This window comes from Electrona antarctica, assembly GCF_951216825.1.
Source record: "Electrona antarctica genome assembly, chromosome: 18".
NCBI classification, from domain to species: domain Eukaryota; kingdom Metazoa; phylum Chordata; class Actinopteri; order Myctophiformes; family Myctophidae; genus Electrona; species Electrona antarctica.
In genome coordinates, this window is record NC_136799.1 from 37201547 (window position 1) to 37228041 (window position 26495).

Consider the following 26495-nt stretch of genomic DNA (forward strand, 5'->3'; position numbering starts at 1 on the left):
CATGGGGCTAAATATGTATTTTTTTACAACATTTTATAGCGATTTTTTATTTTTTTATTTACTATAGTCCTACTACTAGACCCCAGGAAATTACATCTGGCCACACAGGATCTACTGAATGTGAAGGGGTGACAAACTGACATGTTGAGCCCTACAAGTAGCCCTGCACATTATGGTATCCCCATATAGTACCACCCTTCACATTCAGTTTATCCTGTGATCTTTTGTGGCCAGATGTAATTTCCTGGACTAGTAGGACTATAGTAAATAATAAAAATAAAAAATCGCTATAAAATATGGTAAAGAAATACATATTTAGCCCCAAGTTCGAATGCCCCCGCCCCCCTGTCAAAAACAGCTAAAATCGCTAAAACGAAAGAAAGCAGCAAATGAAAAAAAAATAACACTCATCTTTTACTTTCTCTAATAACAACCTAAAACATGAACCTTGGTTGAAAAAAACTAAAGTTGTCCCTTAAAGATTTGTTTTCTAATTCATGGAATTTCTTTGTTTCTTTTAGCAAACGCAGTGTTGTGGGCAAAAGCTTTCCCCACAACACTGGGGGTTTAAGAGGTTAAGTCTGTCCTGCCTTGTCTCCAAAGCCATGGTCCACGGATTGGAATCCTTGATCTGTTAATACAACTCTTTAGAATCCATGATCAGGTGGTCCCATGCTTCAGTGGAGTGGAACGCTAAACGAGACACACACTCCCCCAGGGGAGAAAGTGTTTGCTACACTAGGGAACAGAAATGGCAAATGGTGCATTTATATAGCGCCTTTATCCAAGGCGCTTTACATAGATGGTGCATTACATTTACCCATTCACACACTGATGCCGGAGGAAACCATGCAAGGCACCAACCTGCACATCGGGAGCAATTAGGGGTTCAGAGTCTTGCTCAAGGACACTTCGACACTAACTCTGGGGGAGCCCAGGTTCGAACTGTTCCCATCCTGTCACTCTACCCCTGAGCCACTGCCGTCCCAGATCATGGACAACTAGTGCTAATCCAGGGACAACGTCTGTGTCATTTTAGATTTTAGCTATAATATATAATTATGCGAGCTTGTAAATCCGCTATTTTAGATATTTTAAAAAAAATCTTAAAAGTATTTGAAAGACGTTTTCAGATGGGGGTTCTCACCGTGCATTCCAGTTTGGGGTAGTAGGGAGTGTCTCCGATGATGTCATCCTCGGGCGGCGTGATGCGTAGGAAGTCCAGGTGGTCGGGACGAGGGACTCTGGACAGCGGCTCTTGGAGCTCATCTCCATCCAACGTCCAGATGTCCTCTGCGCGCGCACACACACACACACACACACACACACACACACACACACACACACACACACACACACACACACACACACACACACACACACACACACACACACACACACACACACACACACACACAGTGTTGTCAAAAATATATGTCGAATGTCAAAGAAAATGGTACACGTGCATACTCTACACATACATATCCATATTGTATGTGGATACATATCCATATTGTCTCTGTTGAGCAGGAGCTCCTTTCACCCATTCCTCCTCAATTCATAAACTTCAACTAGTACAGAATACAGCCGCCAGGATTCTCACAAACTCAAACCGCAGATCTCACATTACACCCATGCTTGCTGCACTCTGGTTGCCCGTTAAATCCAGGATCGATTTCAAAATTCTCTTAATAACATATAAGGCATTACATGGGCTGGCACACATCTCCGAACTACTGTATGCAAAGCCAAACATGAGATCTCTCAGGTCCTCTGATAAAGGCCTTCTGACTATTCCGGCAACTAAACTCAAAACTGTCTGTCGACGGTTTTAAGAACTTGTTAAAAACGTATTTATTTCGTAAGCACTTTATTTTATGATGTATTTTTACTTGACATATTTGCATTTCAATGTTTTGCTTTCTATTGTTTTAATATGATTGTTTTACCTTGTTGACAGCACTTTGTAACATTGTTTCGAAAGGTGCTTACGTACAGAAGCCTCCGATCTCCATGTTTTACATTGTGTTTTTTTCGCATAAATGTATGTATGCTCTACTTGATCCTACTACAGCGTCACACAAAAGTATCAAAAGTAGCACATGCATCCACAAGCTCGTAAAACACGGTGAGAAGCGACACGTTTTGAGCGTGTATATTTGCTAGTTTTGATACTTTTGAATTTTGAATCCTGAAAAGTAACAGTTTTTCAGTTTCCACCCGACAGAGAGGATATACTGATTATTTGAATCCATTTCAATACTAATTTCCCACCGTATCGATACTATCAATACCATGCTCTCTTGTTTTAAAGGCCTGGTCTAAAAAGAAAAAAGAAAAAGGTAAAAGTGTGACATTGCTCATATAGTACCAGAGATAAACTGAGGAGATTATTTCTGCAATGAAAACGACACTCTCACATAAATTTGACTGAGGGACTGCCATTGAATTTTCGTTTTGTCATGTCATATGAAAGCAGGGAATCATAGCTTCAAATTGACATATTGGTTGTTCAGTTTGGCCCACCAGTTTTGGAGATATGGCTTATAGAGTAATGTCTTGCAGAAAACAGCGAGTTGAGAAAACAGGCTTGAAAGGTTCACTTCTGTGGTCTCTAACATTACACCTAGCTACATGTTTAAGCATTTATTTCATATTTACATGTCGATTTCAGCTCTGACACTTATTTCAGACATGCTCTAGTATGTGAAGAGTCTGCCTGTGCTATAAACTCATTTTGAAGTCACATATGACCTGGTCAAATTTCTCTGTGGTACTGGTAGGTATAGGCTATCAAACACAGTAATTAATATAGATATTCTTCAAGGTGTTGCATCTATCTGAACTATTAAACCATAACACTGAGACTGTTTACAGTTAGAAATGCCAGTATCATGACAACACTAACAGACAGAATACGGACGCTAAGGTTCAGGTGATTCATACTGTCGTAAACATTCAGCGGAAATGCCCGATCTACCAGCGCACAACGCGCCGCATTGTGAGCCTGTAGATTGCCTATTATCCAGTACAGTGTTGCTGTTAAGAGGTAGCGGGTGACTCCAGTAACTAAGTACAAAGGGTTTAAGTGGTTAATTATTGCTCTATGTCAGTGGTTCTCAATTTGTGGGTTGGGAGCAAGGGGCCAGTGAGGCTATTCAACGTTGAAGCTCTGGGCCCTAGTGGTAAGAGGAAGGACTGCAGGCGGACCCGTGCACGGACACGTAGGACCATCACTCCCTACGTCACCCATACGTCACCCCGGACCTCAAATTTGAGGTCCGGAGGAGGTACTTCCGGCAGTCTTCCGGGTGCTTCAAAACGCCACTGAGCAACTTCATCGAAATGAATAGCTTGGGGGCGGGGCTAGTGCTCCAGTTCGGTCTCTATCCTTTATATACCCCCCCCCCCCCATGATGTTGGAGGGGGGGTCCCCAGATCACAGTGAAGTGACAACTGAAGGACTTTTAAGAAATGTTCATGCCTCAAAAAGAAAAAAAAGACCATTACTGCATCAAAAGTAATCGAAATATGCTATAAAAATGCCAAAAAATGACAATTGGCCAAATTGTCAAATAATATAAGAAAGAGGCAAATTTTTTGAAAATAGCCAATCTACAAGCCAATCTGCAAGCTCACAATGCCTCGCAACGCGAGATCGTCTATATTCACAATATTTATCTGTGGAACCGAGTCAAACTAAATGTAATGCCTCAACTCCCAGACATGCAGATCCTGCAGTAACATCATAATGATTAAAGAGATTAAGTTAGGAAGCATTATAATTGTAATAACAAGGAGTCACCTGTATGGAAAATTAAACGGGGTGGAGGTAGAATGCAGACGTCACCTATTTTGCTGCGCCCTTAAGAAGCTATTTTTAACTGCACTTACAGTAGCTAACCCTCTTCAGTCTCAGCCACACAGCCGGCCATGATCCAATGAGTTATTCATGTCTGTGGAGGAGTATTTAGCCTTAGAACAGTATTACCATACTTAACCCATTAAAACTGGGAAAGCATCCGTGTCATTTTAGATTTGAGCTATATACTTTGAATTTTTAAAAGCAAAAACCATGAACTCAAATCTGCTTCTGGGGGCTGGAACAAATTATTTTGAGATGGGGGCCACGGCCAAATACATAGAATTTTGGGGGTGCTTGACATGAAACCTTTTGATCACCACTGATATAGAAATAAATGTGTTTTACAGAAAACGCTTTCAGAAAACTGTTTTTCAGAAAGCTTCAACCCATTAAGATTCAGGTCATATGGGTTAAAGCTGCAGTCCGTTTACAGCATGTCCTACCAGGCATTGGAACCCAGGTCGGACCCCCGCTTGGGGCTGGGGAGACATTAACCCTTTGAGCTTCATGCAAAACCTCATTTCAACCAGTAGAGATCCTCCTGACCACAGAGCAGGGAGACCTCCTGCAACAACTGCAGTTGTGTTACTTAACACTAATAATATAGTAATTCTACCATACACCATACAGATTGGATGTTGTTCTATTCACACACACCAAAAACATGCGTTTGTGTCCAGTCACGAGTCACAACAACACTACATTAATTCAGGAAAGAAAGCAAAGTTGCCATGGTGACAGATGACACACGAGTAGCATCACTACCCTACTTCATTTCAAATCAGATTGAGAGACACTGCCCTCTCCTGACCACCCGGCCTATTGTATTACTGTCTGCTAAAGTGATTAACAATAGTGTACTGTACACAGAGAGACACACACACACACACACACACACACACACACACACACACACACACACACACACACACACACACACACACACACACACACACACACACACACACACACACACACACACACACACACACACACACACACACACACGGTTTACAAAACAGGACTACTACCGTAATAAGGCCTAAGAGTGCATTTTCATAGGATCTCTCTTGCCCTTTTTTACCCATTTGTTTTACCAGTTACTCTGAGCTTCATTCCACACAGTGAGCCAGAGATGTCAAGCCTGACACTCACTCTGAATTTTCATTTCGTTTCACTTCATTATTCAGGAGATATATATTTTTCATGGTATAGCAATTCAGGGCTGGAGCCAGGCTAAGAGATGTCATCTGGAGCCAGGCTAAGAGATGTCATCTGGAGCCAGGCTAAGAGATGTCATCTGGAGCCAGGCTAAGAGATGTCATCTGGAGCCAGCCTAAGAGATGTCATCTGGAGCCAGGCTAAGAGATGTCATCTGGAGCCAGGCTAAGAGATGTCATCTGGAGCCAGGCTAAGAGATGTCATCTGGAGCCAGGCTAAGAGATGTCATCTGGAGCCAGCCTAAGAGATGTCATCTGGAGCCAGGCTAAGAGATGTCATCTGGAGCCAGCCTAAGAGATGTCATCTGGAGCCAGGCTAAGAGATGTCATCTGGAGCCAGGCTAAGAGATGTCATCTTCACTTCACTACGCATCTGAGTAATACACAGGCCTTTCTTATGTTCTACTCAGTCAGTGACACGTTGCAGACATCCTGCCCCCCCCCCCCCCCCCACCATTACATTTGTACCAGAGTACTGCCACTGCTGTGTGTACCATCACTAGTCTGTACCAGGATCAGTGTCCCTTGTTTCACAACACTCATGTATGCTCACGTGTACAGTCAGCCCCCCCCCCCCCCCCCCACACACACACACACACATTTCCATTGCACTGCACCTCCATGCATGCATGCATTCATTCTCTTAAGAGAGGGGCATTCATGTGAGAGGAAAGAAAAAAAGCCAGGGTGGGGAGTCAGGGAAAATGAGGCCGAGCGAGGGGAAGGAGGTGGAGGTGGACATAGACGTGCAGGGCGAAGGGTGCGGCGGTATGATGACCGGTGGGTGCGTCGACCACGCGAATGTCCCCGGTTCGATTCTGCCTGGAGACCTGCGTGTTTGCATGTCCTTCCAGCGTCTCTGTCCTCGGTTTACCGTTTCTACTATCCCACCTAAAATAAGGCAGCAACAAACAAACAAAAAAGGTGCAGAAGGAGGAGGGGGGGCGGGGCAGGGTTTCTCAAATTCTCAGCTCGAAACGCGGTGTCCTGGTTTCGGCTTCTTCACACAGGATGTAAGACAACACCGGATCATGGCTATGCTCGTATCGTATCATCGTCTTGACCTTTTATAGTGTTGAATTAGAAATCTGGAACCTGAGACACACACACTTTTCATCCCGGTTATGTAAAGGTGCTAAAAACGTACGTATAATAGTCATAGCGATTAGCGTTCATTCACTCAAATGCACCCTTCAGCTAAGGACATACTAAACGCCCCTTTCATACTGTAGGCCCATAAAAGTCTCCCCAGAGACACTTTCAATTCAGTCATGAATTCACTCAAATGCACTCAAATGCACTCAAATGCACTCAAATGCACTCAAATTCACTCATGAATTCACTCAAATGCACCCTTCAGCTAAGGACATACTAAACGCCCCTTTCATACCGTATAGGCCCATAAAAGTCTCCCCAGAGACTCAGCCAAACACTTTCAATTCAGTCATGAGAGCCCACACACAAATAACGGGGGAGGGAGGGAGGGAGGGAGGGGTGGAGGAATGTCTCATTGAAAGATTTGAGCATTAGAATTCCCTTTGGGCGTTCCGACAGAAGTCGTGGTCATTGGGCAGGCAGCCAGTGTTTCCTCCAGTCACTGGGGGAGCGGTAGGGGGCGTCAATGAAAGTAGATTAATAACTTTTCATTATGATAATGCTACGCAGGAAATGCTGACTGCTGGTCTGGGAGAGGCTCCAAGTGCAGAGTTTTTAGCACCGTCTGAGGAAATCTACTGACCAGAGGCAGCAGATTCTGTTTTGGTCCCACAACCAGTTTCAGTGGTGTATAAAAGACAGACAACCTGCTGGAACCATTAACTGCGTTCAAGGTGGTGAATCTATTTCGGTCATAATAGGAAAAGGCTTTCCAGCTTTTTCCTATTGAGATAAAATCCCCAAAAGTCTTGAGCACATGACTATAGAGATACTGTGTAACAATGTTCGGGTTTTTTGGACAGAATCTGGAGGAGTAATATCAAAAAATGTGTTTTACAACAGTTCATTGTTGGCATCCAGGAAGTGTGTGTGCAAATTTTGGCATTGACCGGGTTAATGGTGGACACACACACACACACACACACACACACACACACACACACACACACACACACACACACACACACACACACACACACACACACACACACACACACACACACACACACACACACACACACACACACACACACACACACACACACACACACACACACACACACACGCCTTCGGCCTGGTGGAGACAATGATAAATAAACAACCTTCTGTTTGCACGTGTTCTAACTGACTTGACAGTCAGCCCTAGGGGTTGTTAAATATGCATAAGGAGGGACACGCTGCCACCATCTGGACAGGCAAGGGAACAACAAATAACTAGCTCACTTTTAGTTTGTAAATTCCACTGTTTCATCGTAGTACGAATAACACTGCAAGTTGCTGTTAAGCACGTTTGAACGTTTTAGAGCTTCACAGGGCTTTAGACAGAGAGGAATGGTGCATGTTTAATGACTCTAAACAGGTACGGACAGAGCAGAGGCACTTAGTTACATTAGGTAATGAGGTTTTTTTTTTGTTTAGTTTGCGCTCTGAGACCACTTGGCAGATGATACATTCTCTCAATACTCGCGCGCGCGAGTATTGAGAGAATGTATCATCTGACCGGGTTAATGGTGGACACACACACACACACACACACACACACACACACACACACACACACACACACACACACACACACACACACACACACACACACACACACACACACACACACACACACACACACACACACACACACACACACACACACACACACACACACACACACACACACACACACACACAGCCTGAGTTCACTGGCACAGGCTGGGTAAATCTGCACTCGCTGCCATTTAATCTCTCTCCTCAACAGCAGCCAAGGATGAATCAATGCACGTCCAGTTTAGAGAACGCAGCGAGCAGATAGGATCGCACCGGCGCTTCTCAATAGGGATATACGGCCTGAGAACAGTTTAATATGCTCTGCTGAATGAATCGACCCAACCCCGACCCGAGACAAGATCGGTGTGCCAAACTTCGTCTAGAATAGATGCACGTACGAGATAAATGACTGCAAAGCAACACTCCAGATTAGATGGAAGTTTGTAAGATGCACGGCACAATATTATAACATAAGTGAGGAAATAGCCATCCAGCACACAATGAATGTCCTTTTCACGTGCTTTTCATTTACTTTTATGTTTACTCATGGACAGACGCAACGGACGCGCTTCAACCCGATAGGACAGGTCTTCCTCAGCATTGTGACAAGACAACAAGAAGTGAGGTATAAAATAGTGTGTGATTACAATCATGTACAATTGAATGCAGGTGCCAACTGTCATCACCTTGAAAGCTATCAACGAAGACTCATAAGGGTACCAGGAAAAGAAGTAGATGCACACACGCACTAGGCCCTCAGATGACCTTCTCTCTCTTTGTGTGTGCGTGCGTGTGTGCGTGTGCGTGCGTGTGTGTACACGGCAGATCTGCACATGCTGAGTGACAGTGTAATAATGTGCCTGAGAAAATCAGAGTGTGTGAGGTGACCACCTGTCAGGGAGAGAGAGAGAGAAAGAGAGACCTTGTGATCTGGGGGTTGGTCTATACTAACAGTGATTTTCAACCAGTGGTCCGGGGACCACCAGTGGTCACTGAGGGGTTCCAGGTGGTCCCCAGATAAATGGAGAGTTTCTAACCAAACGGACAATTAAAGATCTTTAACTCTTGAGAGTGTAAAATGTCCACGGAGATAATTAATTTAATTTAATTGGATTTAATTAAAATAAATTAACACAAAGTAAATAAATAAGCTGGATATTTAATTAAATAATGTATTGGTGTTGTTTACCAAATAATATCTGCCTACAAAGTGTTAAAAGTCCATAAACACTCCTTCACCAGCCCTTCACCAATCACAGTCATTGGACTCATGTTGGGAATGGGACGTTAATCTCAACGAAACACACTGGCGTTTTAAACAAAGTCTAATATAACCACATTGAACCGAGAGTACGAGCGGTATGAGATATAGAACTCCACGGTGTGTGTATAATATAAACACTCATTTCTGTTCCCCTGTCAATTAAAATGCTCAATCAGAGATTGCCGAATGGCAACAACTGTAAATGACTAGATGCACTTTATTGACTAGTTGCACTTTATCAAGGGAATGTGTGCAATATCTCAGTTTTTTATGTTGGTGTGTTTCGTGGTGTTTTTCTTTTCCTTCTGTGAATGTTATTTGTATGCAGCTGTGATTCTGTCAACAAAACAAATGTCTCCTTAGGGAGACGAATAAAGACAACCTTGAACCTTGAACCATAACATTGTACAACCCACCTCTCCATCCATCAGGGTCACAGAAGGCACAGTAAATGACAACAGAACATTACATTTCAAATATGACACCGATAAGCACATTTTCATTGCCAATTAATTGAGACATAATTTTGCAACCTTATTGCTTATAGTGGATTGCTCTTCTCTTCTATTTTACTTGTATTCCTATTGCTTTAATGTTTCACTCTATTTCATTTGCATACGTCTCTCTCTCCCCCCCCATCTATTTCTAACGCCTATCTATCCATCTATCTATCTTCTTGTTTACTGTCTATGAGGAGCACATACGCTTGGTGACATATCACTTTAAATCAGCTGCTTGTGACAAAATCTAAATTAGGCTTCAGTGTTGCTGATTACTGTGATTACTGTGATGTGTGTAAGTAGGTGTATGTGTGCATATGTATGAATGTGTGTGTGTGTGTGTGTGTGTGTGTGTGTGTGTGTGTGTGTGTGTGTGTGTGTGTGTGTGTGTGTGTGTGTGTGTGTGTGTGTGTGTGTGTACATTTATGTATGTATATATGTAAGGACTACACGTATGTATGCACTGTGCAGGTAGACAGATGTGCATCAGTCTACATCACATGTGCACCTAAATAAGCAAATGGACTCCAGGGGTTCTACTTCTCCCCAGAGTAATGTAGTAAGAGAGTGGTGAGTGGTGACACGCTTTGATCTCGCCGCAAAGCGGGTGCCTATGGGCGATAGTTCCAAACATTGCTCCTGTGGCTGGAGCTATTCCATTGAGATAGAATGAGCACTTTCGCATTCCATTGTTACAATGAGAGTCAGCAGGAGTGTCATTACTCTCTTTTATACTACTCTGCTTCTCCCTAGCCCTTTTTCGGATATTTGAACAGGATAGATACAAAAGAAGGAAAAAAATAATAATAATAATAAAACTGAACTGAACTGAACTGCCATGATGTTATTATATTAGTGGGGCTCATAATAACACCAAAGCCAGACGACTGCTTATCATGAGCATCAATAAATGCACGTATAAATAAAGAGGGCCGACACCGATTATGAAACACGACTCTCCCCCCTCCAATACTTAAATAGATCAAAAAAATGCTGTGCCCAGTGAGACCAAATCCAATGCCCTAGTTCCCTCTCTAAATACAAATCTATAAAACCTCATCATTCACAAGCGTAAAACGGTGTGGCGTGGTGATAGCAGTTGACTGACTCCCCCCACCTCTCATCTATCATGTTCCAAACAGGAGACAGGATTATAGACTTTCATATAAGGCATGGACATGCTGGATGTATAAGTCTACATTCCCTAGCTTCTTGCCAGAAGATGAAGCAGCATTCTCACAGCGTTTCCTGGAAGGACACTTCGACACTACCTCTGGGGGAGCCCGGGTTCGAACTGGCAACCTTGCGGTTGCCATCCGGCCACTCTACCCCTGAGCCGCCCCCGTCAGCAAGGGGAGATCACCTGATTGACTTCAAACATGTATATGTTTGTTTCCAAGATAAACTGATATCAGGAACATTGTTTTTAACCAGGTACCTTCAGGAGTACTACTAAGGTGGCAAATTGTAAATGGACTGCATAGCGCTTTTTCCCCCTTCAACCACTCAAATGTGGTTTACAATGTACGTCACATTCACACACAGTGTGCGTGAACTGGAACAATGTGAATAATGCTGTAGACATTCTCACACACTGACAGCAGAGGCATGCAGGCCTACCTGCTCATCGGGAGAGCAGTTACTGTAGGAATTCTGTGTCTTGCTTAAGGACATTCTTTCAACATGCAGCTCTCTCTCCCATATCTATCACCAAGGCACCAATGCACAGTAACTCATTAAGAACAGCAAGTTACAGTCAGTGCATGCGATGCGAGAGAGACCTTGGGTTGTTTTCTCGGCTGTCTTACTGTATGCAGCTCAAACATAAAACCAAGCAAGCAAATTAATTATTTGCCTGGATTTAGGTTTGAACTGTACATGGAAAAGTACAGAGATTGTGCATTACATTCACACACATTCATACACTGATGGCAGAGGAAACCCTGCAAGGAACCAACCTGCACATTGGGAGCAATTAGGGGTTCAGAGTCTTGCTCAAGGACACTTTGACACTAAAGGTGGCCTTACACTAGCCGATAATCGGGCATTTTTTGACGCTCGGGGGGTGCCCGACTCAATCGATCTGCTCGGGGCCGCTCAAAGCGCGATCGGGATCGGCCCGATCAACATCAAGAATGTTTGATATTTGCTCTGCCCCGCTCCGATTATCCTGTAGTGTGTGGTGCTATCAGATTTCAGATTGAAAAAAATCGGCTAGTGTAAGGCCACCTTAAGTCTGGGGGGAGTCCGGGATCAAACTGGCCGCTCTACCGGCCACTCTACCCCTGAGCTACTGCCGCCCCTATAGCACACATAGGGTGAGAGAGAGAGAGAGAGAGAGAGATAGACAGAGAGAGGGATCTTGGCAGAGTGGACTTCATTACGTGAAAAGAACTGGCCCCTTGTCCTCTGTGAGAGGAGAGCAATGCTGCTGGCACTGCACTGTCTGCAGGGTGACAGTGAACAGCCACTGAGACAAGGAGGGGGACAGATGACAACTGACTCTTGCTCTGCACTGATCGGTTTCATATGACCTCGCCAGGCCTTATTAGTTAATGTGATTAAAGTATTGCTCGCCATAATGCAAACAACACAATCCGCGTGCGTGCGTGCGTGTTGTTATGGGAGTGAACATCATGTCGGGGGTGAAGTGGCTCAGAAGGTACTGTGGTCGCATGGGAAGCAGAAGGTTTACCGGTTCAATCTTCCTTGGCTTTGTGTCAAAGTGTCCTTGAGCAAGACACTGAGCTGTTCTGCTCCTCCCTGTGAGCAGGTCGGTGCCTTGCATGGTTGCCACCGCCACAACACAAACGCCTAGAAAACTCACGTTTCACATTTACAAAATTTACAAAATGATCAGTGAGATTGTAACATGAACGCTTCTATCTGTATAATCAAGCCTATTAATATTATAAGCCTCAAACCGAGTTCACGGAATAAAGAGGCCATCATTAACAGGATGTTAGCAAACCATAAAGGGAGTAGATGTGTCTCAATTATTACATAACCGCCTGGTCGCAATTATGAATTATGAATATATTATTTGGGCTAATCACAATTATTATGTGTACTTGTTTCCTTTCATCTGTTCATAAAAACAGCTGGATTAAACTAACAGAGATGTAATATTTCTATCATTATTTACACATGCTCTTTTAACCATTGTCAACTTGGTGTTCTTATTTTGGCTATTTAAGAAACAATTTAAAGAAACAATAGCAGATCTATAAGCTCACAATGTTTTGCTTTTGCTTTTTTCTACACAATTTTGTAAGTATAAATCATTTAAGTAGCCCGTTTTGGCCATAGTACATTATTTATTTTGGTCATTGGTACAGTTCGTCAGTAATTTCTTTGTATAATTCAGTAATAAAAGGCAAACAATGAAATTATTATTCACAATTAATCGTCAACTAAAATGTTATCATGACAGCCTTAGGGACATGCTGCTGTCCCACTTAACCAACCTAGTTTTGAAACTTAGAACCCTGCCGATGTTGTTCTATTATCTGATGTGTGCGTCAGTGCCAAACATCTTGATCTTGATAACCTAAAGAGGATTATTTTCCCAAACGTTTTAGCCTGTGACTCAAAAGATTGGACCCAAACTAGTGAAAATCTACAGATCTACAAGCTCACAACGCGTTGCTTCGCGCCACATTGTGAGCTTGTAGATCGGCTATTTTCACTACTTAATTATTTTTTAATTGGAATTTCTTAGATTTGTTTCTTTGTTTTAACATATATAAAATTAAATTATACATTTTAAATATAGGAAAATAAATGGTATTGGTATTTTTACTCAAGTCGTGACCCATAAAAATTGGTCCGTGACCCACAAATGGGTCCTGAACCACTGTTTGGGAAACAGTGCTGTACTGTACAGCATGTCATTTGTATGTACACATATATAGCACGGCACAGCCTTCAGTGTAACAGTATCCCCTTGAGATACATACAGAGTTATTTACAGAGTGACTTATCGATTAAACATGAGACACAACAGACGGCACACAGTAGCGTCCAAGTAGCCTCGGTGCCCAGTCTAAGCAGGGCTTCGAAAATCTGACCGGTCTCTCCTAGAGAGCGATAGGTCTACAAATTGAACTATTTGGACCTTTGAGAAACAACAAGGGATTTTCTAAACAGAATGGAGGCTTTTACAGTACCTGCAATATAGACTACTATCTGCTTGCTTGGTTGTGTGTAAGGCCTCACTCAGACCTTTACTGCATTGCTGTATGCTTGTTGGATGAATGTTGTGTAGTGTCATGGCCGCCCCAATGCATTTCCAATGGGAGTCACATGGTTTTTGGACTACATTTTGGACTACAAGCTGTTGTATGGCTTTCAGCTGTGTTTCGACTGCGCCCCTCCCCCTCATACAACACAAATGTTGTGTCAAACCATGTGACTCCCATTGAAAATGCATTGGGACGGCCATGACACTACACAACATTCATCCAAGAAGCATACAGCAATGCAGTAAAGGTCTGAGTGAGGCCTAAGGAGGACGACATGGTATGCGTACTGGGGATGGGTGTAACTAGGTGGGCGCTGCTTGCATAGGCATGCATGTCTGCAGACACAGGCTCATTAAATCAACTCCACATGAGCAACACTGGGCTCTCTATTCCTCTTATATTCACCAGTCAGCAGCATAGCTGGCTCCATCCATACATCACTGTGTTATTTCTCCCTGCAGCTCTCGTAGCACTGAGATGAACACTGGCCAGCATGTTGGTCAAGCTAGACGTTGTACATTGTTGCTGCTGTATCTCCATCACCGTTACACTTTACATGAAATGTACCTGTATTCCAATGGAGCCATGTTGTTATTATTTATAATAAATACATTATTAGGGCTTATTGTTTTCGTACAGATTCCGCCATTTTTTTGCAGTTTGGGCAGTTCTGTGCTGTCGTTTTCCACGACATTTGGCAACGGTAGAGGGTTGTGGGAATCGCTCAAGAACTAAACTCACAGTCATTCGTCAAAGGACCCAAGACATTTAGATCTCCCAATGAATATATTATATGATCTGCTCTATCCACTTTTTTTACGTCCAAAAAGTGACGTGAAAGATTTTCGTAGCCTGGTTAACCACTCCCCCTTGAAATCGCATTTCCATTCATTTGTGTGGAGTCTCGACCTTGCTAATGCATGGTTGGCTACGGGAGTACAGCGGTGACAGACAACCCCTTCAGCCAATCAGTGAAACAAAAAAGTGACATCATCTCCAATCTCCAACCAGCTAACCAGAGGACACGCTACTGAAGAGAGGGGCATTTATGGCTTGACCCCGTATTATCGCTGCTTGCAGCTATTATTATTACTAATATTTTTGAGGGGTGCCATTTTAATACATTTTCATTGATTCAATAATCACAGAACTCACAGATTGCTACTTTTGCATGACACTGTCATATGACTAAGTATAAAATACCGGCATTCATTTACTGAAAAAACATGAAATATGAAATAAAAGGATTTTGCCCGACAGCAACGATCGGATGTAATGATATGTGTGTCGCAAATACATATAATAGTGTATTGCATCCCTACAACTATCCTTACATGTACATAAACATATCTGCTGTGAATTCTTCATCGCAGAGTGAGTTAAACAAAGGAAATCACAAACCAAATTACAGTGGTTAACCCTAATGCAATAACAGTGAGACTAATGGGGAGAACTGGGCATATGATAACATGGATTATGAGGTTCGGATTTGCAGTCGCATATACATTTTAAGTCATGGTACTGTAACCCCCCCCCCCCCCCCCCCCCCCCCCCGACCATACACAGCAGAGTGTGACCTTTGTCATGTCAAAAGAGAAGACATTATTATTCAGTAACCCGAGGCTAGTGACAGATCTACGACATTCAGCAGCTGCTCCTGTGTTTTTAAATCCACTTGTGCTGTCATGTTGTAACTATGCGTGAGATATAGCTTATGTCTGAATCAATAAACAGGGCCCTGATGCCACGTAAGTTCTGCACTCATCATGGATATGCTAATCCCTTTTTTCTGTAACCCTTGTGCCCGGGCCATTGTCGGTTTCCTGTGAACTGGGTGGGATGTTTTCTTTTTTTTTCCTTTTAGATTTTGAGGGGCGGCAAGATCCCTGAGACGGTAAATTGGCAATGCTTCAGTTAACATTGTGTTCATGAGAACCATAGCGGATTGAACTTTGTGTCAACTTTAAGCCTTTGATCCATCCGGTGAACTTGGTCTGCCCTGTGGCACTGAAGGAGTTAAACTGGGACATCAGATGGTAAGGGGCATAGAAACTGCTCACTGTTCCCTCCTTCTCCCACCCGGGTAGTTTTAATTTGGGCTGACACGTGGAAAAGCCAACACAACACAAGCACACCGCAGTCAAAACCTAAGCAGGAGAACAAAGCCATTTTAAATTGGACACATCAGCAAAGGCATTCCTAACGGTCCCCATGCTCTAACTTAAAAGCAATGTCTCACAACAATACATATCTCTCTCGTGTCCTCGCAATCTGGCATCAACAATACCAGATCAAGCACTTCCCACAGCTAAGGAGATAAAACACTACTGTAATGTTAGAGAGAGAGAGAGACTTTAACTCACCTGTTGCTGTGGAGTAGCTGGATGAATTGGGCTTGCCGTTGGTTGGCTGTTTGCTGAGGTTCAGGTCCAGCCGCGTGATGGTGCGCTTGTTGCCGTTCTTGTCGATGACCTCCGTGGTCACCTTGGGCTCCAGCCTGTTACTGGAGCCGTCCCTCTCCTGGGCCACGTCTTCATCTGATAGCAGCAGGATGCGGTGGTTGAGCTGCGGGCTCGTCTGTTTAGAGGTCAAGGCGGGGGACAGGACTGGGGACATGCTCTGGAGACTGTTGGTGACGGGGAATGAGGTGTTGAAGACCCCAGCGAGGAAGGGTGATGTGGGGCTCTTTGGGTAGGGTTTGACCGCGGACAAAGATGTTTCGATGGTGTGAGATAGGGGCAAGCGTAGCCCCTCTGGGAGTTTGGCCCCTGCCCTTTCTCCGCTGTCCCCCAGGCCGCAACCTCTGCTAGATCCCCTCCGCTCTCCGTAGCGTTGCTGCTGGCTGTTACTTGTCCCTGGCTGTAGCACATCCACCCCAGCCTTAAATGGGCTCATGTGGCTAACACGCTGCACTACCACGTCCACGTCTTGAACCTTGGCTACCACCCTGACTTCAGTTTCCATGTCCATCTCCTCGTACAGCTCGCTTGGCGGTGAACCGAACCTCCTGAGAGGACGCAGGTTGCTCCCACTCTCCCGCCGGGTTAGACCCGCCATTAAGGTGGAAGACCCAAATCCCAGACACAGCTCACTGTCAAACTCTGAAATGTCGTTGCAGAGATCCAGGTCGGGGTCAAAGCCCCGGTTGTCCTCCTCCATGAAGTCCCAGCCCTCACGGGCATTGTTGAAGTCTTCCTCCATGGGTGGGACGGGGTTGCTGGCCACACTGGCGAAGGAGTCGGTTCCCGAGGTGTCAGAGGCACCAACAGGAGTGGCTGGAACAGTGGGCTCAGTGAAGGACGATCGACTCTCAACTTTCTTCTTCATCTTGCTGTGTAGGAGTTCTTCGGCACTATCCAGCTTCTTGCTTGCCAGCTTCTTAAGCTTTCTGCTCTTTGACGTGGGTTTCTTGTTTTCTGGTTTCTTATTTTCTGGAGACGAGGCCAGGACATGTTGATAGTTACTGCTGCTGAGAACCTGACCTGCAGGGTATGATTCTTGACCCTCCACATAATCCTCAAGCTTCCCATCCTGGTTACCCATCCTGACTCTGTTGGTACAGTCTCCGCACAGCGATAGGAGATGAGCCAGCAACTGGTGATTCTCAGCCGCCAGCCAGCGAAGCTCAGCAACAGCCTCCTTTGTTGCCCGGCAGGAGTTGAGGAGTTCGCCCGCGGAGCCGGAAGACTGGCTTCTTTGTCCGGACGCTGCGAGATCCTCCTTCTCCTGGTCATGGCTGTTATCGGGCCTTTCCCAAAGAGGGGTGTGGCTCCTGTATGTAAAACCCGGGGCCCGCCCCTTGGGCACATACAGACTGATGTTGCTGGTCTCATGGATGGGTGCGTAAAGACGCAACACTGTGTGCTTGCCCTCCATGATGGGGGCCATGTTAATCACTCATGCACTCAAATTAAGTGGCCTCCTCGCACACTCTAATCAAGTGGCCAGTCACCAGATGGTATGGCTGGGTTTGGACTGCCCTGCAGGACTCTGGTGAGCTCTTCATCACCTGGCCTGCACAGCTCCTGTCAGACAGAAAAGGCCCTTCTTGAGACAAGCAATCGTACAGTAAGTAAAAGTATCAATACTGCAATGTAGTACTAGACACACTCAGTATCAATACTGCAATGTAGTACTAGACAAGTTTGGTAATCGAAATTTACTTGAGTAAAAGTACAAAAGTATTGGTATCATACTCATATGCAATATGTCCCGTTTCACAAGTTATCATATATCTAAAATGCACGAAAAGATCACGTGCAGATCTACAAGCACACAACACGTCACATTGGGACATGTATTTTCAATTGGCCAAAGTTTAAATAGGGCTGATGTGGTTATTGCATGTTTTGTAATAATAATAAAAATATACAAAGTAGCTAGCAACTTCAAATAATTAAAAATAAGAATAAAATAAGAGTAAAAGTACAAGTACATTGTCTCTGAGATGTAGTGGAGTAGAAGGAAAAGTATAGAAAATTGGAAATACTCAAGATTGTACTTGGGTAAATGCACTTAGTCACTTTGCATCACTGGAGACAAGTAAACATGCAGCTACAGTATAAGTCTGACAGTAAACAGGATCCGACTAATAGCCTAATACACACAATGCCATTAATTCCTATATTGCATGCTATGTGTTGGCTATTCATTCATTCAGCTAATAGGCAGCAGGCTGGTTCACATTACTTACTATCTGCAGATATTCATTTGGGGATTCGGGGGATATTATGGATAATGTTTGGTGGTTCCTAACTAACTCCATTCCTTGGGGATTATTGACATTTTTCTATTGTACCAGATCTAACTAGTCCCTGATTAGACAACTAAATGGTAAATAAATGGTGCATTTATATAGCGCATTTATCCAAAGCGCGTTACATAGAATTGTGCATTACATTTACCCATTCACACACAGATGGCGGAGGAAACCATGCAAGGCACCAATTTGCACATCGGGAGCAATTAGGGGTTCAGCATATTGCTCAAGGACACTTCGACACTAACTCTGGGGGAGCCCGGCATCGAACTGGGAACCTCACGGTTCTCCCATACAGCCATAACTCTGGGGGAGCCCGGCATCGAACTGGGAACCTCACGGTTCTCCCATCCAGCCAGTCTAACTCTGGGGGAGCCCGGCATCGAACTGGGAACCTCACGGTATTCCCATCCAGCCAGTCTAACTCTGGGGGAGCCCGGCATCGAACTGGGAACCTCGCGGTTCTCCCATACAGCCAGTCTAACTCTGGGGGAGCCCGGCATCGAACTGAGAACCTCACGGTTCTCCCATACAGCCAGTCTAACTCTGGGGGAGCCCGGCATCGAACTGGGAACCTCACGGTTCTCCCATACAGCCAGTCTAACTCTGGGGGAGCCCGGCATCGAACTGGGAACCTCACGGTATTCCCATCCAGCCGTTCTACCGGCCACTGCCGCCCTAGACATTAATGTGAATGCAATTCACATCCTGGTATAATAGGATGGAAAACCTATACAGTACTTGTTGTCCTTGAGGACCACTGATTTAGATGATCATACTGACACCGAGTTATTTTTGGAAAATGGTGGGCAGAAGAGGATACTGTATAACAGCGTGAGCAAAACAACAGAGGCCTCACTCTCCTTACTCGGATACAGGATAGGTGGGCACCATGCAGGGACATCTGGGCACCTCAAATGTGGAAACAAATATATATAATAAGATAACTACAATATTTGAAAATTGGTCTTAAGTAATGTAAAGTATACATGATGTACAACATGCATCGTACATCCTTATCAGACATAATTGTATCCTTGTTTATGCCACAAAATGACTGGATGTACAGGTTTTGTAGCAATATAATTGTAATTGTAGAAATATTAGACCTAATTGTCGAATGTTTTAGCATGTTCTAATAGTGTTGTATACTTTACTTAAGACCATTTATTTTTCTTTTACATTTTGGTCAAAATAGCCAATTTTACATCACGGTGCCCAGATGTCCCTATAGTGCCCAGTGCCCACCTATCCAGTTCAATCATGTACTACTGTATGTCCTGCAGCTCAGATACTGCAAATTGGACCAGGCATCAATGCATGTTTAACAGTAGCCTATACAGTAGTTCTCTAACCACATTATACAATTGTGGAGATACAAAGTCATTAAAAATGGAATTCATCAAAGTCATTCTAAAATGCATTTCGTCAACATAAAAAACAAGCTGCGGCATAACGCGGCATCACTCACAGTCAGAGTATAGTGACGACACACGCAGTTACAGTTATGCTACGACCGCGTCTAAAACACTGGACTAGAAAACACTGGACCCTTTTGCTTGTGTCTCAAATGTCAGCATTTCACACACCTGTGAAGTGTTTCCAATCATAACATAACAAATAGCCCGTGTCACCTTGCATTGCAAGTAACACCGTCACACCGACCCCCGGCCAAGAAGAAGCGCCAAATCGTTAAATAGCCTAATGTGTTCTAAAGTTGCACTGTTGCAAGGATGTGACATAATATCGCTGCACCAGCAGGTAAATGCGCGCAGCTGCTGCTAGAGATAAACAGTGACAAGACTTACCGCTTCCTTTGATATATTGCGTGCGTGTTCAAGCTTCTTTTACATCTCTTCACTGCAGCCAGCCAGCCTGCCCACCAGCTGGTGTTCTGTCCGCCGCTGCCTCTGGAGGAGATGACCGAGGGCGATGACTGAAAGACGGCTGGTCCAATCGGTGAACTCAGCGTTTATTTGGTGCAGCTGCGATTGGCTCTTTGTCCTCGTCATGGCCCGTCCCTCGCGCTTTGAGCCGTGCAGCTCAGCTGCAGCTTTAAGAATGATAGGCCACATGTCATGATGATGATGATGATGGGTTATTACTAGGCTACTGAAGTACAGTACAAATACAGAACTGACAAAATACTGACCCCCGTTTTTGCTTATTAGATACTTATAATGCTGCTTCTAGATTTAACCGGTCCTCTGCGTTTGACACTCTTTGCCACAAGACTCTAATTTCTCGACTAGAGCACTGTGTTGGTGTCAGGGATTCTGCCCTAGATTGGTTCTCATCCTATACCTTTCTGATAGACATTTCTCAGTAAAATTGTCTTCCGGAGTCCCCCAGGGCTCGATCCTGGGGGGGGGGGGCAATACTGTTCTCCCTTTATCTTCTCCCCCTGGGACTAATTTTCAAGAAACATGGCATTGCCTATCATTTCTACACAGATGATTCCCAAATCTATATGCCTCTAAAAAAGGGAAGCAACGACTCCCTGACACCCCTTCTTATAACTGTCTCAATGACATTAAGGCCTGGATGGCTCTCAACTTCCTCAGTGTAAATGAAAGAAAAACGGAAGTCATAGTGTTTGGGCCTAGTGGCCCTGGTGTTGTACCCACCGACCTTGGTCCCCTGCAGCCTTATGCCAAACCCGTTGTCTCTAACCTTGGGGTAAAATTGGATAATGCACTCAAACTGGACAAACAGGTAAACGCTGTGGTTCCAGCTTTTATCACCTGAGGCTGCTTGTCAAAATCAAGTCTGTGCTTTCTTTCAACGATTTTGAACGTGTCATTCACGCTTTGCAGTATATATATATATATATATATATATATATATATATATATATAATATTACTGCAGTCAGTCAGTGATTCACTGATTCCCTCCACTGCTTGTCTTTCTACTGTTTTGTATGTCTATGGGGTCAGAGGGCTACAGGGGTCTCCAGGAAAATCACCTTAGCAGCCCTATTTTATTTTTTGTTGTGTTGTTGTTGACATGTCTTAATTGATAGATGTTGTGGCCGTCCATTGATTTTGATAGCACATCAGTGAGCTGGAGGGGAGAGAGAACAGATGGTGGAGGACCGCGAACGGAACACTGCCCCCCTGCAGCGAGCAGCCTGTGGCATTCCACAAGGAAGCATACTTGGGATTTACTGTTCCTAATGTAAACGGCCATGTCATGACTTCAGCTTGTGACTGCAACTTGTAGGTTCCATCCTGGAGGCAATTCTGGTGTTGGCCACCAATAAAAAAAAGTCAACCAAAGAAAAGGATTCCTGTATACACTGTACAGGATCTCTTCACTGCATGGTCAACAAAAACACCTTAAAATACCCTAACAGGAGCCCTCATACAAGGTTTCTTTGACTGCATACACCTCTTGGTACCACAGCACCTCAAAGGCCCTTAAAACAAGGTTCCAGACATCCCAAAACAAACAGGTCAGGCTACTCCCAGAACCCACCTCACCCCTGCCCATTTTGATAGGTTGGAATGACTTAGGGTTGACGAGTATAGCAACTTGCAATGGGCCTGGCCTACAAGATTGGCTATACACCACCAAGATACCCATGCATATACCTGTCAAAATACTTCCTTGTCAACAAAGTCCACTGGCAGCGAAGCACACTTTGGTTATGACCTTTCTGGCCGGAAGTTTCTCCTCAGTAGTGACATCCAGGGTTATATGTAATATGCTTGCCTGCTGTGCCCCAGTCTGGCATCTGAGTGTTATGGTTTATAGAGGCCAAAACAATCTTGTGGTCTCACTGAGATACAGGCTCTTTATAGCCAGCCAGTCAAGTACATCATTCCCCAGTTCAGTGTACTGTATCATGGATGTATTATTTGCTGTTCTGTAATTTGACATGTACTCTGTAGCATTGAAGTGTAATTTTAATTCTGCCTCTTGGCCAGTTCCCACTTGTAAAAGAGTCTCAATGTGTTTTTAGTTTTTTCTTTTAAATAATTTTTATCCCACGATTTTGTAACCCATTTTTCACCCCTGTGTCAATTATCTAATGTGATCCTGGGCTCTACACACCCTCCGCCAGCCTAGTCCCCATATATGGGGGACATGGGGAGAGCAACGGACTTGAACTCATGCTTCCTTCATGCCTGAGTGTCCAAGTTGCTCCTTTACACCTGACAGGGGGGAGTTTCCCTGGTTGGACGTAGCGCGTGGAAGGAACACGTTATTCCAACCAGTTCCTTTCCCCTCCATCATGTGCCCCGGCTGGCCAGGGGGAGGCAGTTTAGAGACCAGGATTACTGCATGTTTTTTGTGAGGGTACCTACCCTAGGGGACACGGGGAGAACATGCAAACTCCACACAGAAAGGCCCTTTTGCCAACCCCGCCTCGGGTATGGGCACTGACGCGGAGGAGGAAACACGCCTCAAGTTTTTAGTTTTTACTGGTTAAATAAAGGTTAAATAAAATAAAAACAGCCATTAAGAAATGTGAATCCCTAGACTCCTTCAAAACCGCTCTCAAAAAGCACCTACGGACGGCTGCAATTAGAAACTGGCCCCTGTCAAAAAGGCAATGCCCCCCGTACTGTACATGTTTTCCCTTTTATACTTTCTTTAACTGTATTATGATGATTTCCTGTTTTCATATAAGTGTATATTTGTAGGCTACGTCTTTAAATGTTCTGATTAATTGAAAATGGAGGATCAATCAATCAATCAATCAATCAATCAATCAATCAATCAATCAATCAGCCTGACACTAAACCTTTTCAAATGAGGGTCCGTAGCCAAATATATATATTCCCAACAATATGTTTATTGGTTTTCCTTAAAAAAATACAGTTTGAACTACCATAAATGAAATGAATGAATGTGTGTTTCAATTCAATTTCCAATTCAAAGGGCTTTATTGGCATGAGAAAAATACATTTACATTGCCAAAGCAGAATGTGGAACAATACAGTGGAGTTCAATGGACTTTTACTTCACTTCTTTCTTCACTTTCTACATAGCAAAATCATTGATTCTTTTACTTAAGAAGTAAATATCTGAGTACTTTTTCCACCACATGCTTTTCTAAGCCTGGTGACGCGAGGTTACTGCTGTTCTACTGCTTTACTAGTTGCACATCACTGCCGTCTTGAGGCGTGATTCGGAAGAGGTCGGTTTGGAAGTAACAGCGCGATGACGTTTCGCCTGGGACGACGACGTGCAACGGTTGCCATGCCCACTTATTATAAGCGACTTTGGGCCTAGAGTATACTTTGGGCTTGTTTTTTCTGTAAGGTAAAGTTGATTGTAATGTTGGTTGTTGCAGCCAGGCTGGGCCTTTTTTGGGGATTCAGATTTTACGGCCCGGGCCAGTTTCGAATTGCAGCCATCCGTAGATGCCCTTTGAGAGTGGTTTTGAAGGAGGCAAGGGATTCGCATGTCTTAATGACTGTTGGCAGGGAGTTCCACATTTTGGTGGCATAGGAGCGAAAAGATTTAGTCCCTTGTTTGTGCCGAATCTGGGTTGCACATGGTTTGTTGCACTCCCTCTGGTGTTGTGGGTGTGGACTTAACATTAAGGAAGTATTTAGACAGGTTTTTGATTGATTGATTGAAGAATTTATTAACAGTTTGCAGAATTACAGTACATTTCAAGCACAAACTCAATACAAAGGCTGTTAACTGTGAGTGGACGACCCAATTAAGCATTACACTTGTTTCCAACAGGGTCCACCATGTTCAAATCATCAAAACATTTAGAGACGTACAAATAGACACTTCTATAGACAGAACAGGAATTCATCAAAGACAGAACAGGAATTCATCAAAGGTACATGGGTATCTTGGTGGTGTATCGAATCTTGTGGACCAGACCCATTGCAAGATGCTGTACTCTGTCGTCGACCCTAAGCCATTCCAGCCTGTCAAAGTGGGCAGGGCTGAGGTGGGTTCGGGGGGTGAGGCCAAGTAGGAGCCTGACCAGTTTGTTTTGGAGCCTTGTTTTAAGGGCCTTTGAGAGGTGCTGTGGTACCAAGAGGTGCATGCATAGTCGAAGAAACCTTGTATGAGGGCTCCTGTTAGGTTCTTCATGGTGTTTTTGTTGACCAGTGAGGAGATCCTGTAAAGGAATCTTGTTCTTTGGTTGACTTTTTTGATTACGTTGGTGGCCATTTTATCACCGGAAAGATTAGCCTCCAGGATGGAACCTAGGTAGGTAATTTCATCTTTTCGTGTGATAATATTGTCACCCACTCTACTAACATATCCCACATTGGTTTATATTCAACCACCCTAGGGGACATTTTGACAGCTGCTGAAAGTTGGGGTACCATCAACAACCAATAGGCCTCTATGGCAAAATGTTCTACATTTCATTATACTTAACTTACATAAGTAGCTTGTGACGTGTCAAACTAGAGTTTTCATGATTCTGAACCCATTCCAAGCATTAGTTTTGCACAAAAAAGGAAAAACACTCCTTGGGCTAAATTCAGCCATATAGCACTTGCCCAACTGTGCTGACCTCATCACATTTGTACTGACGGCTATGGCCGAATTTGAATGGTACCCCAACTGTCAGCAGCTGTCAAAAATTCCCCTAGGGTGGTTGAATAGAAACCAATGTGGAATATGTTAATAGCCACCTTTACAAACACATTGGTGAAGAAAACTCTTGGTAGGCTATTAAATAAATGTATTCCCAGATTTGACATTAGGTATTCTGATAATATTCCCTGACTTGGTTTCTTGTTTCTCTCACAACCTGGCAACACTGACTGCCATGCATGCGACACGGCTCCACGGTGTTGTGACTGCGTGTTACTCCTGTGTCCACAAACACGAACACCCCCAAGTTTGTCTTTACAGGATAGAGGATAGATTTGGCTGCTTGGCTGTTATCTTTATTTGACCAATGACGGTTATTTTAAGTCGCAGGAAAGCTGCCAGGTAGGCAAGGACAAAGTGTCCGACACAACTCTAATCGCTTCCTATAGTCTTTTTTTCCCGAGGGGTGTGAAGCCATGTAGTGCTGAGAGAAGAATGAGCAGTCATCAGCACACTCCAACAACACATGGAACCCATGATGAAGAAGATGATGATGACTACACTGGCCAGCAGGAACTTGAACTAGAGGCTCTGTCGTCTATCTTCGAAGATGACTTCGAAGATCTGCGGAATAAAGATCCGTGGAAGGTACAGATCAGAGTGAGGTTATATAAACGAATTGGTGGGAACGTCCCTGCTGCACGTTATGTACAGTGCAAAACATACGGTACCTGGCATTGTGCATACTGTATGTTGTATTTTAAGAGGTTGTGATTGTATACATACGGCTGCAATTTGCAAAGTTGCTAACCTTGGTCACCCAGGTCTCGCTTGTAAAATTGACATTTGGATCTAAATCGCACTAAATTAAGGCTAAGTACTAGTAAGTACGAATGACAATACTTCTTATTTTTAGCTAGCTTCCGTTATTAGAATGGTGTGTGGCTGTCAGTGTGTGCATGGTAGATACAGTGTCTCTATCATGGAAATCAGATAAGATCATCTTTATTTCCACAATGTGGAAAATGTGTTTGGCTTCACAGGATCAGGATGGTTAAATTCATAGTAAATAGTAAATCACTGTAAATCACAGCAAAACAACAAACAGCACAGCCACAGACAGTTCACACAATGATAATGGACATTGTTCCAGTGTGTATACAGTACTTGTCCTGTAAGTCTGATCCATCCATCAGTTCACCATATATATTCTAAAATGAAGGTTCATTGCATCTATTGTAGGTTAAAAGGCCTCCAGAGATTTATCTCTGCCTGAGACCCAATGGGCTGAGCAATGGACAGGAATGCCATGTGACCGTGGACTTGCATGTCAAATGCCCACCCACGTACCCCGATGTGTGAGTATATCCGACAAAGACCTTTGGAAGGTTGAAACGTTGCATTATTTGGGCATGTCGTTGT

At 44.0% G+C, this 26495-nt stretch overlaps 2 protein-coding genes across 2 annotated transcripts in view; one reads left to right on the top strand and one right to left on the bottom strand.

Moving 5' to 3' along the window:
* Nucleotides 1-1129: 1129 nt before the first annotated feature.
* LOC306941877 (uncharacterized protein) lies at nucleotides 1130-20413 on the bottom strand (the record flags this gene model as incomplete). Its single annotated transcript, XM_079527517.1, has 3 exons — nucleotides 20358-20413; nucleotides 16154-17815; nucleotides 1130-1293 (listed from the first exon to the last, which is right to left on the bottom strand). The coding sequence occupies exons 2-3, from the start codon at nucleotides 17676-17678 to the stop codon at nucleotides 1130-1132; spliced, it is 1689 nt and encodes a 562-aa protein (XP_079383643.1). The 5' UTR covers nucleotides 17679-17815; nucleotides 20358-20413.
* A 4871-nt stretch (nucleotides 20414-25284) lies between these two features.
* Nucleotides 25285-26495, top strand: part of eif2ak4 (eukaryotic translation initiation factor 2 alpha kinase 4) — a 69809-nt gene continuing 68598 nt past the window's right edge. Inside the window, exons 1-2 of the mRNA XM_079528753.1 lie at nucleotides 25285-25721; nucleotides 26316-26431. Of these exons, the coding sequence (XP_079384879.1) occupies nucleotides 25569-25721; nucleotides 26316-26431 (269 nt within the window). The 5' untranslated portion in view covers nucleotides 25285-25568. The remainder of the gene's footprint in view (nucleotides 25722-26315; nucleotides 26432-26495) is intronic.